Genomic DNA, 16,380 nt, shown 5'->3' on the forward strand with positions numbered 1-16,380 from the left:
TGCTTCTGACTCTATTCAGAGTGGTAGCACATTACTATAGGTATGAAATCGCTATAAATACGTGCTTCTCAGTCTATTCAGAGTGGTAGCACATTACTATAGGTATGAAATCGCTATCAATACATGCTTCTCCGTCTGTTCAAAGTGGTAGCAAATAACTATAGGTATGAAATCACTATAAATACATGCTTCTGACTCTATTCAGAGTGGTAGCACATAACTATAGGTATGAAATTGCTATAAATACGTGCTTCTCAGTCTAGTCAAAGTGGTAGTACATAACTATAGGTATGAAATCGCTATAAATACGTGCTTCTCAGTCTAGTCAAAGTGGTAGTACATAACTATAGGTATGAAATCGCTATAAATACGTGCTTCTCAGTCTATTCAGAGTGGTAGCACATTACTATAGACATGAAATTGCTATAAATACATACTTTGCACTGTATTTAGAGTGGTAGCACATTATTTGAGGCTAAAGAGAAAATCCCTGTTAAGTGTTTTTTTATTATTTTTATTTTTTACAAATAGTAACAGAAATGATCATAATATATAATACAGAACATTTGGGTTTATTTTACATTTTTTAGCTATTTTCCAGTAAGATACAGGCTATGTCCATCCTTTGTTCACTGACAGCTTCTGGTGTTTTTTCAGCGTACTGTAAATGAAATATGAATGTAATTATGTGCTTGATTTGGTACATTATCTACATAATAACACATGTTCTTCTAGATACATTTTTTTTTTAGAATTAAATACTATTAGCTTAATCTTCAAAGTACATAAACATAAACTTATAAAGTACCTTCAACACTAGTATTAATGCTATATTACCACGTACAGTATTCTAAGTAACACGTATCATGGACTTGTGATACTAACCCCTTATTGTGAATTTGGATGCATATCTCCTGAGGTTTTGCGTCTGGCTTTTCCCATATCCTGAGGAGTATGTGCCTTGAGCCAAGAGAGCATGTACCTCATTCCATTTACTTTCCATTTCTGTAAACCATTTTTGTAAAACAAAAAATGTCAGTAAAATACTTGAAGAGTTCTGTTAGGCAAATGGTCGTGAAATTTTCTCAAAGAAGACGTTTCACTTCTCATCCAAGAGGCTTCTTCAGTTGTGACTGGTGGTGGGGAGTACAGCAAATATACAGTGGCATGAAAAAGTTTGGGCACCCCTGATCATTTTTAAGATTTTCATTTATGGATCATTGGTTGTTCGGAACAGCAATTTCAATTAAATATATCATATAACAAACAAAACTGATATTTAAGAAGTGAAATGACGTTTATAGGATTTACAGAAAGTGTGCAATATTTACTTAAACAAAAGTAGGCAGGTGCATAAATTTGGGCACCCCAACAGAAAAATTACATCAATATTTAGTAGATCCTCCTTTTGCAGAAATAACAGCCTCTAAACCCTTCCTATAGCTTCCTATAGCTTCCAATGAGGGTCTGGATTCTGGTTGAAGGTATTTTTGACCATTCTTCTTTACAAAACATCTCCAGTTCAGTCAGGTTTGATGGTTTCCAAGCATGGACAGCCCGCTTTAAAACAGACCACAGATTTTCAATGATATTCAGGTCTGGGGACTGAGATGGCCATTCCAGAACGTTGTACTTGTTCCTCTGAATGAATGCATTGGTAGAATTTGAGCAATGTTTAGGGTCGTTGTCTTGTTGAAGTATCCAGCCCTTGCGCAATTTCAACTTTGTCACTGATTCTTGAACATTGTTCGCAAGAATTTGCTGATACTGACTGGAATCCATGCGACCTTCAACTTTAACAAGATTGCCAGTACCTGCACTGGCCACACAGCCCCACAGCATGATGGAACCACCACCAAATTTAACTGTGGGTAGCAAGTGTTTGTCTTGGAATGCTGTGTTCTTCTTCCCCCGTGCATACCGCCCCTTGTTATGTCCAAATAACTCAATTTTACTTTCATCAGTCCACAGCACCTTATTCCAAAATGAAGCTGGCTTGTCCAAATGTGCTTTAGCATACCTCAAGCGACTCTTTTTGTGGCATGGGCGCAGAAAAGGCTTCTGCCGCATTACTCTCCCATACAGCATGTCCTTGTGCAAAGTGCATTGAATAGTTGAACGATGCACAGACACACCATCTGCAGCAAGATCATGTTGTCACTGGTACTTTAGCATGTGGGACATCAGAGAGAAGGAAAGGTGTCAGAGGTCGGTTTATCAAAGTTAAAAGCACAAGTCTTTAAAATGAAACTGTAAATTAAGATTTAACATTCCCTCAGAATGAAAGCTGCTAACACATCTCAGCTACCACCGCAGTGCAGTATAGTGACACTCAGTACGGATCTATACAAACAGACTAGGAAAACAAATGAGCTCCACTGAATGACATTGCCCTCCTCACTTTTTCCCCCATCTCCACAGAGCATAAATATTAGGCATCCATTTATTTCCAGAGAGGGAGACTCTGCACTACCTCAAGGTTCAGTAATAACAGTCATTTGTTTAAGGTTTAGAAGGCAGGGACAATAAAATGCAATCGGAGGACGGTGGGAGAGAAGAGGAAAAGAAAAGGTGGGTTTGTGTTTAAATATAAACACTAAATTAAAAATAAACACTGAAGGCCTTCAATATTACGATGTTGATGTTAGTAGCATTATTATAGCTCCATAATATCACGTCCAAGTGTAAAGCTGTCAGAAGTAAAAAAACAACAGCTAAATCTAGGTACAAAAGCTATCAGGGATGCTACACACTAGACTTGACTGAAAAAAAGTGTAACAAATCGGTACCTGAAGGAGTCTGATGCCAAGATGGATGATGGTAATGATAAAGATGGCTCCTACTGACACAACAACACTCATCACTGAATACAACCACGAGGACCACTTCATCATCGATACGTTTATGGTCTGATCAGAAGTTTTCAGATTAACTGATTGGGGCTTCTGCTGAGATTCCGTCCGGATCTGCAATAGTGCCGTCCCGTATGGGGAATATGTTAGGCCTTGTCCCACATCATTTCCATGTTTGTGTGTTTGTTTGTGTGTGCATCAGTAGGTATGCAATCCCAACCAATTGGTAATCATTTGTTTTGTAAAACAGAAGACAACCAGAATTAGGGTATGCAAATCTGTGCCTGTCTGCACAGTCGGTCACAACTTTTAAGACAGAAGGAGAGTGTTTTAGTCTGAGAGAGGGATGGGGGAAAGGTGAGCTGTGCCAGTGTGGACTGGTAGTGTATAGTCCCTGATATACACACATTATTTTGCTAAATATTACAGAAGAAACAAGGCTGTTGTGCTGTTTAATTTTACATTTTTCTTTCATGTTAAACTAACACTGGCAAATTTTTAAAGTTGCAGTCGTAAATTGTCAGCAGTGACAAAACAAAATGTATGCACAATTGTACTCAATGGTTAAGGTATTTAAACAACATACAGTATATTTAACATACGTTCCACACCAAAACACAAAGTGCAGACTTAAGTTTGTCTGAGAAGTTGTACAAACATCTGTGTCTTTAACCAGTGTGTGAGACCTTCTGAATAAAGAACTTGTGTTTCACAACTGTACACGACACACACTTTATGTTTGACATTTTTAAAACAAACAACGTGGAAGAAATACCTGCCCTAGAAGTGACCTTTGGAAAAGCTTCATTTTCAAACTGCATTAAAAAAACTATAGGTAGGAGAAAACTTCAGAACACTAACTACCACAGGCCAGAGAAGATAATAAAAATAGATTACAGTCATAAGGTCGTTAACGATCTAAGCTTATTGTTGTGGGGGATTCAGAGTAATGTAATAATAATATAAGGGTGTGGCTTAGATGTTAAGAAAGTGGACTTGGATCTGGAAGGCTCCTGGTTCGAGTCCACCAGCTGCCAAGTTACCACTGAGGTACCCTGAGCACTGTTCCCACATACTGCACACAGGCAATTCAACTCTTTAGCATAGCTAAGGTTATGTTAACTTTACTGTGGTGGCCAATATAGTATGACTGCCGCAGTATTCTTTTTTCTGCAAATGTGTGGTATGTCTCTGTGTTTTGGAGCTAGTGGAGGGGACAGTATAATAATGTTTGTCTGGTAACAATGTAAACAAATCCATTTGCTTCTTTCAACCTCATATTTCTTCATGGAACATTGAAATAAAATGTTGTGGTTCATTATGGCAGTTTTATGCAATGATTTTTCCGCTTTCCTAAAATAAATTAGTATGTTGTTTAAGACATGGTTAATGGCAAACGTTCAAACGGCAGGAACAGATCAGTGACAGCCAGGCTGGCCCAATAGACAGAGGCCAGACGTGGTGTTTGTGTTAGGGAGCTGACACCAAAGTTGCTGACGTTTCAAGCTCAACTGAGTTGCCTCTGATGCCATGTACACCCAGACACGCTATAATTCAGCGGACACACCTGACCTTCAGCTCCTCACATCCCTTATGATTACCCTGGCCTATCTATAATTACAGTCTCCTCTGTCTGATAACAATATATTTTCCTTCAACCCAGCCTGCCTCTGTGCAACATCCATCTGTAATTTCTGACGAAACAGAAGGTACGAGAAATGGAGAAATGTGCTGCTGCTGATGCTGTGTTTCTTGTAAAAGGTCACATGTAATTTTCTTTGCCAAATCAGCCTCTTCAATTTTTCTCACAGGCTTTTTCAGTGTTTCGTCGGAGTGTGTGTGTGACCTTTTTAGTGGGCAGATGGTAACTGTTTCCGCCGAGACGGAAATAGAAAACAAAATGACCTGTTTAGAGACCAGATAGGGTGTCTTAAGTAGTTTGCAGCCTTGGTAAGGTGTGCTTGTCTTTTGTCAAAACAAACAGGAGAAAGTGAGGAAGGAGATTTGCAGAGACAGAAAGTGATAAAGACAAGGAAGAAAAAAAAATGTATGGTGAGTGGTGCAGAACAGCAGTGGGTTCAATAATCTTCCCTGACCTCAGTCTCTGGCCAGAGCTTCATTGATGTTGTTTGTGTGTATCATTAGCCAGGTTAAGAGAGCATCCTATGGTGAGCCATGGAAAACAAGACGACTCATGCTGCGATCATTATCATCTCTCACCCACATCCATGCCTGGCCAATCATAGAGTCAGACTGACATTGAGACAGTAAAACTAAATTCCGATTGAAGAAGATCAGCCCATTTATCCATAAACGAGCACAGCAGTGGATCTGAACAGGGGACCTAATGACTGTTTGATCTTGACTACATTTTTGAATATAAAACCACTTTTGACTGTTTTCAGTACTTGAATACTGAATAGTACAAAAACTATTAACAAGGAATACAATGCTATTAGTACAGATCTATTGGCTATTGGACTTTTGTAAAATATACAGTAAAATATACAGTATGTAAAATAATACAGGAGGCTTTGTGAAATACTCATGGTGGTCAGGATGTAAATAAAAGCGGCAGTGTTCAAAGCTGGACCCAGGTCCAGAGGGAATGTCTTTTATTTAGAGAAAATGTAAAATATTGTGACTTATAACTTATAAAAAAAGAGACCATCCATCAATGATCCAAAGGGATTCTAAATTGGCACCCATGCCATTCACATCTTTTTGAGACTTGCAGACTTCGTGACAGTTTTGACTACATGGAAATTTGCAATTAACTGTTACACTCTCTAGATGTATACCAATGAATATCCTTCTTTAATTAGGTCACATGATTGTGCAAAGTACAGAATTATGACTCCAATGTGGGATTTGAAACCCAACATACTTTACTATAAACTCTTTACATCCCCGGCTTGTGGCGATGTTCTCACCCATTTTCTCCCCTCTGCCCATTATTTCATCTCCACAGCAAAGCACTGGCTTTAGAAAGCAGGACACACTGGAGCGCACCGTAGGAAATGGGTTAAAGATCAGCACTGAGGGTTGTTAATTTTTTCGTTTTTAAACACCAGCACAGTTGAAGGATGAAAGATAGCAGGGGAAAACCAACTGCATTCACTAACACTGAGATATGCGTTTTTCAGGAAAACGTCTGCTTTTTCTTATCTACCTCTATGACAGTTCCTCAGTTAACGCCTAGACAGGCTGTTTTGACAGCTCCCGTAGGGTTACCAGAGTGCCATCATTAAGATATTAGTCTGGGTCACAGTTTGAATGCTTACTCCCAGGCTGCTGACTATCATCTCATGACAACTTCTATTTTACTGTCACAATGTGTTTTATCTTGTTTTTTTTTCTTATTTTTTAAGTAAAACCCAAAGGATAACACTGAATTTCTCTTTGAGGCCAAGTATTTCCATCAAAGTGGACTCAGACTTCTTGAGTCATATTTTAAGTACATTGTTTGGGCTCTATTGTCTTGAATTTCCCATGACCTTTCACCTCCTTTCTGACCCTAGATGGACAACTTGGAGGCTCTGGGAGAGGAGATCAGCGGGATGGCACGGTGCCCATATGATGCCAAACATGCCAACATTGCACTCTTTGCTGGTAAGACTTAACATGTTCTCTTCTCTGTTCTGCTGTAATATGAATAGGTTTCAAGATAGAATCCTGCAAGAAGAATTCAAACGTCAATGGCTCCTAATTTATTTAAAATATGTTTTAATAATGTGAATGATTATTTGTATGGTACTTACAATCAGGCAGTGAGAGACCCTACAGTTTAAGCCCCTTGGCTATGGAATTATCTGATGTAGATCAGAAAAATACATCCATTGTTTGCTGTTCGTTTTTACCAATGTCATGTCCTAAATAGGCACTTCTAAGAATTATATTTATTTTATTATTATTTTTTAACATGTTTACTTGACGGTTGTACTTTATCTCTGCTACTTAATGTTTTTTTATTTTGGAGCATAACGTACTTTCTTTGGAGCACACTACAGAATACAGTAAACCCTTGTTTTTCGCGGGGGTTACGTTCCAAAAAGAACCCGTGATAGGCAAAATCCGTGAAGTAGAAATCTTTATTTTTTTTACAATTAAATACTCAGAAAAAGAAGAGAAAGAACGAACAAACCATTTTACAGTCTCAACCATTTGTTTCACAAATAAAGTAAAATAAAAGTACTTTAGAAACGTTTCAACAAATAACTTCTGTAATGTACTGTCAAATAATAATTTTAATCATCAACGTGAACAGAAGGCTTCAAATTGCGGAGATTAGCACCGCCCACCGTGAACGGGAGAAAATTAAAAATGATTATGAAAAAAATACAAATTACCTGTACAGTCGGACAAATAGTGACTCAGCTTTATTTCACTGCTCTTCAGACTGAGCCGCTGCATCCTGACTCCGCTCTGCAGTGTTTTCTTCTTTTGAAGCCCGCGGTGCAGGTGTGTTTGTTCGGGAGAAGAACATAGTGATAGGCAGTTGTTGTCGCTCTTTTTTCTTCTTTGCAAAAAGATCCTTATACAACGACATGCCACCATCGATTATGTTGGAGAACTGTAATGAACGGCTCATCAAAGGGTCCCATTCTTGAGCTACTCGCTGAAGTTCAGTGGCCATTCTCACCATGGTTGCTAAGCGACCAAGTGTTAGTCCTTCCTCCTCATCTTTAGCCACACTTATGTCCTCTTCTTCCTCTTCTCTTTCATCGTCGCTTTGTGGCTTTGTCATTTCTGCCAGGTCTGCATCGGTCAGCGGATGTGCGTCTGCATCAATCAGGGCAAACTGTTAGACTGACTGTTATCTCTACTATATTTCAGTTGTACATTAGCTACAACAGTCTTTATTCTTTACAATAATTCCCCTAAGATTCAGGTAAAATGTATACTCTATGTTAACTAACTCCCATGATGTTAAACCATTAACCCCACCTTCGTCTCTTTTTCTATTTACTTATTAAACATTTGAACAGATGGATGGAGCTACATCTTTTCAGAGTATTAGCGGCAGTTGTATTTAATATTGTTCCTAATACCCTGCGGTTTATTTTAATGGCAGTGCATCTGCAACATGTCAAAATTAAAAGCTAGCTAGTGTTAGCGGCGCTGCAGCACATCATAAAACTTGGGGCAACATTTTCTCTGCGCTGAGAATTTACTGCTTATTTAAGCGATTGTGGTAACAATCAATAAAAAAAGAACCATCTGTCTCCAACTTTTAATGTAGGTTTCTGTCATCTTCTCCGTCTGTCATTCACCTTTCTCCAAAATGCATAAGATGAAACATTAGTCACAAATGGATGAGTCAAATTTCCCACGGCGGTGTGGGATTCCTCTTGTGCGGAGCAGCCACAGGCTGCTAAATACATTCGGTACCAGTTCCTGTGAACCGATTTATTTCAGTATTGATGAGCTGTCCCTGCATGTTTGAAGCCCAGAAAGAGAGCAAACAGGCGGATTGACCAGTTAATGTGGAGCAGAGCTGCTTGGAACGAACTGGAAGCAGAGTAATCAAAAGGGTTCCTCTGACTGCTGTCCTTTCAATTATGTAGTTTGAGTTTCCACTGTGGTTTCACTAAGGCAGTCTGAGGTCATGCTGCTGCTGCTGGATGGTGTTTGTAAAGCATGTGTATGCGTGTGTGTGTGTGTGTGTGCACATGACGTGTGACTGTGGGTGTCTAAGAGGGTTAGAGAAAAGAGTGTTTGTGAGAATAAACAACTACAAATGTGACTTGTTGAACTGTGTACAGCTTCTTTGTTGAGTGGCCTCCTCTTCATCCTTCTCCCCTCTGAATCTCTGTCTTCCCCCCTTTATTGCCCTTTCCATCTCTGTGTTCCCTTTTTCAGATGGCAAGCTGTACTCGGCCACCGTAACAGACTTTCTGGCGATCGATGCGGTCATCTATCGTAGCCTTGGTGATAGTCTCACCTTACGCACTGTCAAACACGACTCCAAATGGCTCAAAGGTGAGTGTGAGGCCCACAAACCAACTCCTTTCTACTGGGATGCACAGAGCTGACTGTCAAGTTAAGGAAACAAGGCGGGATTAAAAATGCGGCTCGGGCCATATGGTTCTGTTGTATCTTTATCTCTATCTTTATGCTTTATGTGTTCCAACGCCTCTGTGTATAAATCTAGGTATGAGGAGTGAAAGCACTTATGCTAATGCTACACGCTCTGTTTGACACAGTCATTTTGCCAACCTGTTGCGATACAGTTGATGTAGCCAGGAAATTGCTCAGCCCCGGGGAGAAGCAAACACAAGTCCGGCCTGTCAAAACTCAATAGAGATCCTTCTATACTTGCATGCAAATTGTTTCGCTGATATGATGGATGATGTATTGAGGCACTCAGGGCTCACAGTCAGTGCCTTTCTGCATAATATGGCAGATATTGTGGAGTGTTTACTGTGAAATGTGGTGTCAAAATTGTTCCGTCAAGACAAAGCAGCAACTTGACACACATTTTATTTCACTTTGTTTGCCTGCAGAGCCTTACTTTGTCCAGGCGGTCAATTATGGTGACTTCATTTACTTCTTCTTTCGGGAAATTGCCATGGAGTACAACACAATGGGAAAGGTAAGGCATTGGCTCAGTTCTCTGTTATTGTTTGAAGTGTAATCAGAGGTGATCTCCTATTTAGAGAAAACAATCAGGAAGTGCCTGAAGAAACAAACAGGATATGGATGTATCAGAAAAATGGAAGGAGGCTTATAGAGCTGTAATGTGGCCAAACCATTTTTCATTAAGTGATAAACACCAGGCAGGATGCAGAACCTAAAATATACACCCACTGACATGCACACACACAATAACTTGGCGGGTGTCTGGAGATCTAATTTTAAAGTCTAAATATACTGCCTGAGTTTCTCATCCACATCCATCCTGCAATAGCTCTGTTTGACTGGTCCACTCATTGTTTCCCATGAAGAATTCACAAGTGTCTAGGCTAAAAAAAAAACACACACACACAGAGAGAGATCTAGTGAATAAATAATGTATAATTTTTTTTTACTATTTATTTACTCTAAATTGTAAATAAAATACATGTCTCGCTTGCTTTTGCTGTGAACAGCGAAAGATTAGTTTACGGCGAAAGATTAGTTCACAGCGAAAAATTAGTTCACAGAGAATGATCCGTTCATAGTATGAACGGATCATTCTCTGTGAACTAATCTTTCGCTTCGTTCTCACAGATTCGTTTCATTTGTCACGTGAAAGAGCTCGTTTTATTTTTGCTCTCATTCAGCTTCACATTGTGGTGTGCTTTTATTTCTTAGCTTTTCGCATGGTTTTAATTGCTTATGGCATTTTGTGTACTTTGTAGACTTTTTCAGCGGAAGCAAACCATGTTGCCTTCAGTATTTAGTGTCGGAGAACCGCAGCCTTCTTTACAACGCCCACAATAGGGCTAAAGCGCCACCTGCTGTAAAACGAATGAAATGATTAGTTCAAGATTCGTTCACGACTCATTCATTTTACTGTTCGAGAGTCAAAGATTTGAATCAATAAAAACAGTCAGTCTTCCCATCACTAATCCGCAGCCCTGGTCGTACCTATACTGCAGAACTCTCCGACAAGAAAATGGGGGAAACAGCTGGCAGATGGTCTGGCCAGGATCAATCAGAGCCAGCTCCCCGGCAAGTACAAGGTATGGAGTTACCAGTTCATACTGTACCCAAGGCTGAGATGCCTATCAGATGTAGGCCTCTTTGGCAGAAATGCACTGCAGCTGCCACTGCGATCCATAGATCTGGGCTACAAACAAGAGAAGGTGCTGGAGCTGAGGGATTCCACTGATCAACCGGTGAGAGCAGCTGCTCCCAAAGTACGAAGAGGGAGAAAGTGGAAAGCCCAGGAAGAGGTGGACAGAGCGATCAGCAGGCTGAAACACTGCAAGGTAGTCGGCAGTGTCCAGGAGGGCCGAGCAGGCCTCGGATGGAGCAAGACCACCCTCTTCTGGTCAAAGGCCTCGAAAGAAGAGCAGAAAGCCATGGTGGTGGCAGAGGTGACAAGGACCGAGCTGGAACGCCTTAAAATCAAAGCGGTGTCTCAAAGCCGACAGGGAGGCTGGATGTCATGGGAAGGTGTTACAGACAGGCCCCTGGCATGGATTGATATGTGGAAGATCCCCCAGGCCAGTCTCAGCTTCCTGATCAGGTCGTCCTATGACACCCTGCCTTGTCCCAGAAATCTCCACCTGTTGTTTGGTGCGGAAGAGTCCTGTGCCCTGTGCAGCACTGGCAATGCAAGCCTCCAGCATATCCTGTCGAGCTGGCAGAGGTGGTGAAATCATGTGGACAGGAGGCCAACAACAGACCTTCCACCTCAGCAAGACCTCCTATACGGTTTGCAAAGGCTGGAGAGAACGCCAACCTTCCTCGCCAGAGAGTAACACCAACGGTACTCTCACCAGGCAGCAAGTGGTCGATGAGGGTTGACCTGGGTAGGCAGCTCCAATTCCCCAGGGAGATCACAGAAACTTCACTCCGGCCAGATCTGATTATATGGTCAGAACCATGCAGGACCATTCTGATGGTGGAGCTTACTGTCCCATGGGAGGAAGGTATGAAGGTAAAGTACGCAGATTTGGCAGCAGAATGCAGAGAGGCGGGCTGGAAAACCATCATGTGCCCCGTTGAAGTAGGATACAGGGGTTTCCACAGGAGCAGGGCGCAGGAAAGCCATGAGGGAACTGGCAGAAGAGGCTGAGAAGGGCAGCTTTTGGCTGTGGCTCAGGAGGAAAGAGGTGAGTTGGGGGCCAAACAAAGCGTGACCCATTCATTTCAACAAAAATTTACTAATAGTAAACACAATAGGCATAACTAAATAAAAAACTGTAACTCTAGCGCAAAAAAGGCCACCAATCTAAGTTAGGAATCTAGCTACAATCAAGTTAGGAATCTAGTTACAAATCTAATAGTAATTAATTAACAAGACACACCCTGGGGCATGATCCACCCCAGCGGGACCTTCCTAGGGGGAGAGTGTCTAGTGATAATGGCCGAAACACTCGATGACCCCAAGGTCCACTGCTGAAGATGTGTCTTACAATAAGATAGCCAATTTATAAAAAAAACAACCAGCTAATCAGAAAAAGCTATAGTCCAGTAAGACACCCCATTCCACCCCATCCCTTACCTCAGCCCCTTCCCTTACCCTGAAGGTAAGTATAAGAATGATCCCCAATAATTCCCCTGCCACAGCCCTAATCCCGACCCCGTGATCATACCAAGGAAATCACTCTTGAGGTAAGTTGGCACCACTAGTGACACTCAGGCACTAGTGGGGCCCAGGGAGGTGTTCAGATGAGCACGCCAGCACAGAGGCACTGGTGAAGGTGTGTCAGGCAGCAATGCCCAGCAGGCATACACCAGCCTGTATGTTTAGTGCAAGCCATTAGCAGTAATGTCAGCACTCTACAGTCACTCACAGTGAACAGGCCCATATGAGAGGATTTGTGTGTGGGTGTGTGTGTGAGCACTGATGAAGGCAGAGGTTTGCAGTGTATCCATGGACGTGTGTGTGTATGTGCTTCTTTGTGGGTGAGTGTGTGTGGAAAGCTGGTTTAAATGCACGTTAGCTCCCATTCACACTGTTCATTCTGGGTTGCAGTTTCAGGTCAGGGTTAGCTTTATTGCTGTATAGTGTGACAACAACTAATTACAATACTGCCTACACAAGCTCACAGAACAGTTGTAATTACGGCACCAGTTCCTGTTTGAAGCTGGAGGCGCTAAATTTTGGGTTGCCAGGTGTGGGCTCTCTAACAACCTATCAAACACACCAATTTACTCGCCTGTGTCTTTAATTTTCTATAAAGTGATAGAAACATTGGATTAACTTTTTTTGATGTCCTGTATGCATGTTGTATACATCAGTGTTCCTTGGGGTCAATTTGACCCCATACCGATTTAGCTGTATAAAACATTTAGGAACATGTTGCATTGTTGTATAATCACATATGCTTTATTTGTTTTAGATCACATTAAGGTCATCATAAAATACACTTTTATATACTTTAGAGGGCGTTCCTATGTTTAGGGCCCTAACCTAACACTGATAATTCTGATGACACAAACAACTGCCAAACAAAAATATAGCATGCCCAAAATATAAAAACAACATTTGAGCTTTTCATTACATCGTCAATAGAAAAGTACATACTGGACATGACCAACTTAGAGGGGAAGTGTGTATATGGGGATACATGGCAAGACATTGATGATACCCTTTTTGAAAGCATATAGTGGTTTACTCATTTTAGCAGGGGTTTACAGGTCTAAGGGTGAGGCAACAGCAAATCTATCAATTTTATGATGTTACAAGTAAATGTTTTTAAGTTTAAAAGTAAATTTAAAAAACATTCCAAATGTTTGAAATTGTGTCTGCAACCAAAATTGCCTCTCTTATAACATGTTATCAATGAAATAAATCTGCATTGAGAGATGATGTGAAGGTACTTTCTTTCCAGTTTTAGATCAATCAGTGAGATTTAACCAGTGAGATTTAATGGCTATTTTCCTATTTTCATATAGTCATTGATTAGGTGTTTTTGATACATGGGGGGGGGGGGGGGGGGGTTGGACTTGGAAGGGCTTTTTTATGTTAACAACAAAGAAACCTGAAGTACCTGACACAAAAAGTTGAGTAATATTTTGAATTATTACCCCAAGGATAATAGATTTTGAGGGTAACAGGAGGGTTAATATAAGATTCTTCACTCACTGATGTTTCACTGCTAATGACAAATAATGCTTCGAAAGCCATGACACGCAGTAATTATCCGATTAGCTGCAGGCTCCAGTGTGAAATGAAGATGCAGGTTGTGGCTGAACTACTGCCGTTTCTCACACGCTAAAATAAATGAACTCAACTGGCACAGCACCACTTGTCTGTGGTGTATTATCTGACAAGCCTTTTATTCCCATTCACACACCAAGAATACAGCTTTCTGTAGCAACATATGGAGAAGTGTTTTGCTCAGGGACACATCAGTTGGTGGAATGGTGATCCATTAGTTCCGCTGGGGTTCGTATTATTATTCTTATGGTTCTTTTGGTTTTAGTCACAGATGTTATTTAACCTTGATATGTTTCAGTGGTGAAAATTCTATCTAGCTCAAACACCTCACCTGATGTCAGTGTTATTGTGCTCATCTAAGGGACAGGCTAGTCCCACAGACTCTCTACTAGTCCCTCCTTGCTTCCCCTTCATCCAGGATGGTAGCTGTGGTGTGTGCACAAAGTATATGTGTTTCTAAAAAAGGTTCATTGTGGTGTTATTACAGGTCGTGTTTCCTCGCGTGGCCAGGGTTTGTAAGAACGATCGAGGTGGTTCACCGCGCGTCCTGGAGAAACAGTGGACGTCTTTCCTCAAGTCTAGACTGAACTGCTCCATCCCCGGCGATTCCCATTTCTACTTCAACATCCTGCAGGCGGTGACCAATGTCATCCACATCAACAGAAGGGATGTGGTCATGGCAACGTTCTCCACACCTTACAACAGGTACACTTATTGGAGAGAAGTTTAATGAATGAAATCATTGAAATGACCTGCTTTTTTTGGCTTTTTTGAAAAGTCATTTTCAAATGAGTGTATGATTCAACATCTTTTAAACCTCCAACCTATTGAACCAGCTCTCATATTTTTTTAAAAAAGCTTCCATTATTGTTATCTTTGTTAGCAGTCCCAGCCCGTGTCACTAATGTGTCTTTGGGTCAACATTTACATCTTCTGTTCAACAGCTTATTTTTGCCTTCTTGAGTTGCAGATGTTAAATTGTATTCCCCCATTCTCTTCCCATTCCTATTCAGTATTAATATTTATAGTCAGTGGGAGTTTTTATCTAAATTGAAAATTACCACAGTCATAGAGCCTGGCTGATAGCCTTAGCACATATTGTGATGTTCTATTTTATGGCTGCTTTTAGGCTGATAATGGCTTGTGACAGTGCAATTGAGCTTAATGGACATTAAAGCCTAATGAAGCAGCTCCTCTGAAAAATTCTATAAGCAATGGATTTGATGCTGGCATTAATTTTCCATTTCATAGTCAGGGGTAAAATTAGAGGGAGCACATCCAGGCTGAGGGCTCAGGGTTTGTTTCATTCACTTGTCCCTCAGGGTTCCTGCCTGGCACAGCCTCCTCTTTATCACTGCCCTCCATAAGCATCTGCCTTGGTATCAGCCTGGTGTAATCAGACATATGATTGTTTAATTTCAATTTAGCAACCAAGCCAAGAATTAACATCTCTCTGACCTTGTTCTTTATAAAACTGCCCTTTCATAAGCTGTTTCCCTGATGTTGTACCCATGATGCAACGGTCCGAAAATCCAGACAGCTGAGACTAGGAGATATATTTCCCATTCAAAGGATGTCTGTCAGAGAATCAACACGCCAGAGGTTTTATTTGTGACATCAGAAATAGAAATGTGGCTCTGCAATGGGCCATGCATTGATTCCACACAGACAGAAAGAAGCCAGTGGCAACGCTGCTATTGAAACATCTAAGTTTTTTCCCTTAAATTGAAAAAGCCATAATTGTCATGTCTGTCTGTTTCCTTTTCCTGCTGTCTGCTTTGTGGGGTAATCTGTGTGATCACACTCACCTGTCTGTAATTAGCCTCACTTGTGTCACCTGGTGCTCCCTGTGTATATATACCTCTCTCCCTCATTCTGCCCTGGTTGGATCATTGTAGTTGGATCATTGTGATTGTTGTTGGATCAGTGTGTAGGTTAGTGACTGTCTTTGTGAGCGAGTATTTTGTTGTAACTGTTTCTAGTTTGTTCCTGAGCAAGTCTGTTGCTGTGCTCAACTCTGTTCTTGTTCTCAGCTCTGCTCGACTTTGTGTATGCTTCAGTCCTGGTTTTTGGAATTTAGAACCTTCAAATAAACTATCTGCACCAGTACTGCATTTGGTTCCTGCCTGCTTCCTGCAATGTTGATGCCCACACATGACAATAATAAGATCTGTTTTTTCATATTTCTTCCCTAACCGTGAACTCAGTTGCCTTCAGGCTTTTGGGGAAACCCAGTGAGAGATTGCGTGCCCTTGTGATTCTCGGCACAGACATCGCTAAATACAATAGAGTATTTATATATTCACAGTATTTCTGTCTGATGTAGCAAATACAGTAACACTGCAGAGTCATAGCTGTGGACTAGCACATAATCTAAACTTGTTTATCACAACTTTTTAATTATTTTACCAGATTAATCCCTTAATAAAAGTACTCTAAATCAATTTCAGCAAAGTCTGTATTGGATTTGCCATATCCTACTATAAAGATATAGATATAGAAAGTAAAATAAATAAATCAAATAAATAAATCAAACTTACAAACCAGTTGAGATGAAAAATTTCAAACACTATAACTTGATAGATAAATAATAATTTAGACCATAATTTAGATGTCTTGTACTCCATTGTAGTTCTATAGTTAGATATGTGTTCTTGTACTGTTATGTTAAATCAGTGCTAATGGGGTTTTTACATGTTGCAGCATTCC

At 40.6% G+C, this 16,380-nt stretch overlaps 1 protein-coding gene across 1 annotated transcript in view; it reads left to right on the top strand.

The window, feature by feature from the left end:
- The window catches only part of LOC103397160 (semaphorin-6A-like), a 73,184-nt gene that overhangs the window by 23,377 nt on the left and 33,427 nt on the right, over positions 1-16,380 (top strand). The window contains exons 6-9 of the mRNA XM_025052703.1: positions 6,374-6,464; positions 8,715-8,834; positions 9,359-9,447; positions 14,159-14,376. Coding sequence (XP_024908471.1) covers positions 6,374-6,464; positions 8,715-8,834; positions 9,359-9,447; positions 14,159-14,376 — 518 coding nt within the window. The remainder of the gene's footprint in view (positions 1-6,373; positions 6,465-8,714; positions 8,835-9,358; positions 9,448-14,158; positions 14,377-16,380) is intronic.

This window comes from Cynoglossus semilaevis, chromosome W (assembly GCF_000523025.1).
Source record: "Cynoglossus semilaevis isolate Cse_v1.0 chromosome W, Cse_v1.0, whole genome shotgun sequence".
Taxonomy (NCBI): domain Eukaryota; kingdom Metazoa; phylum Chordata; class Actinopteri; order Pleuronectiformes; family Cynoglossidae; genus Cynoglossus; species Cynoglossus semilaevis.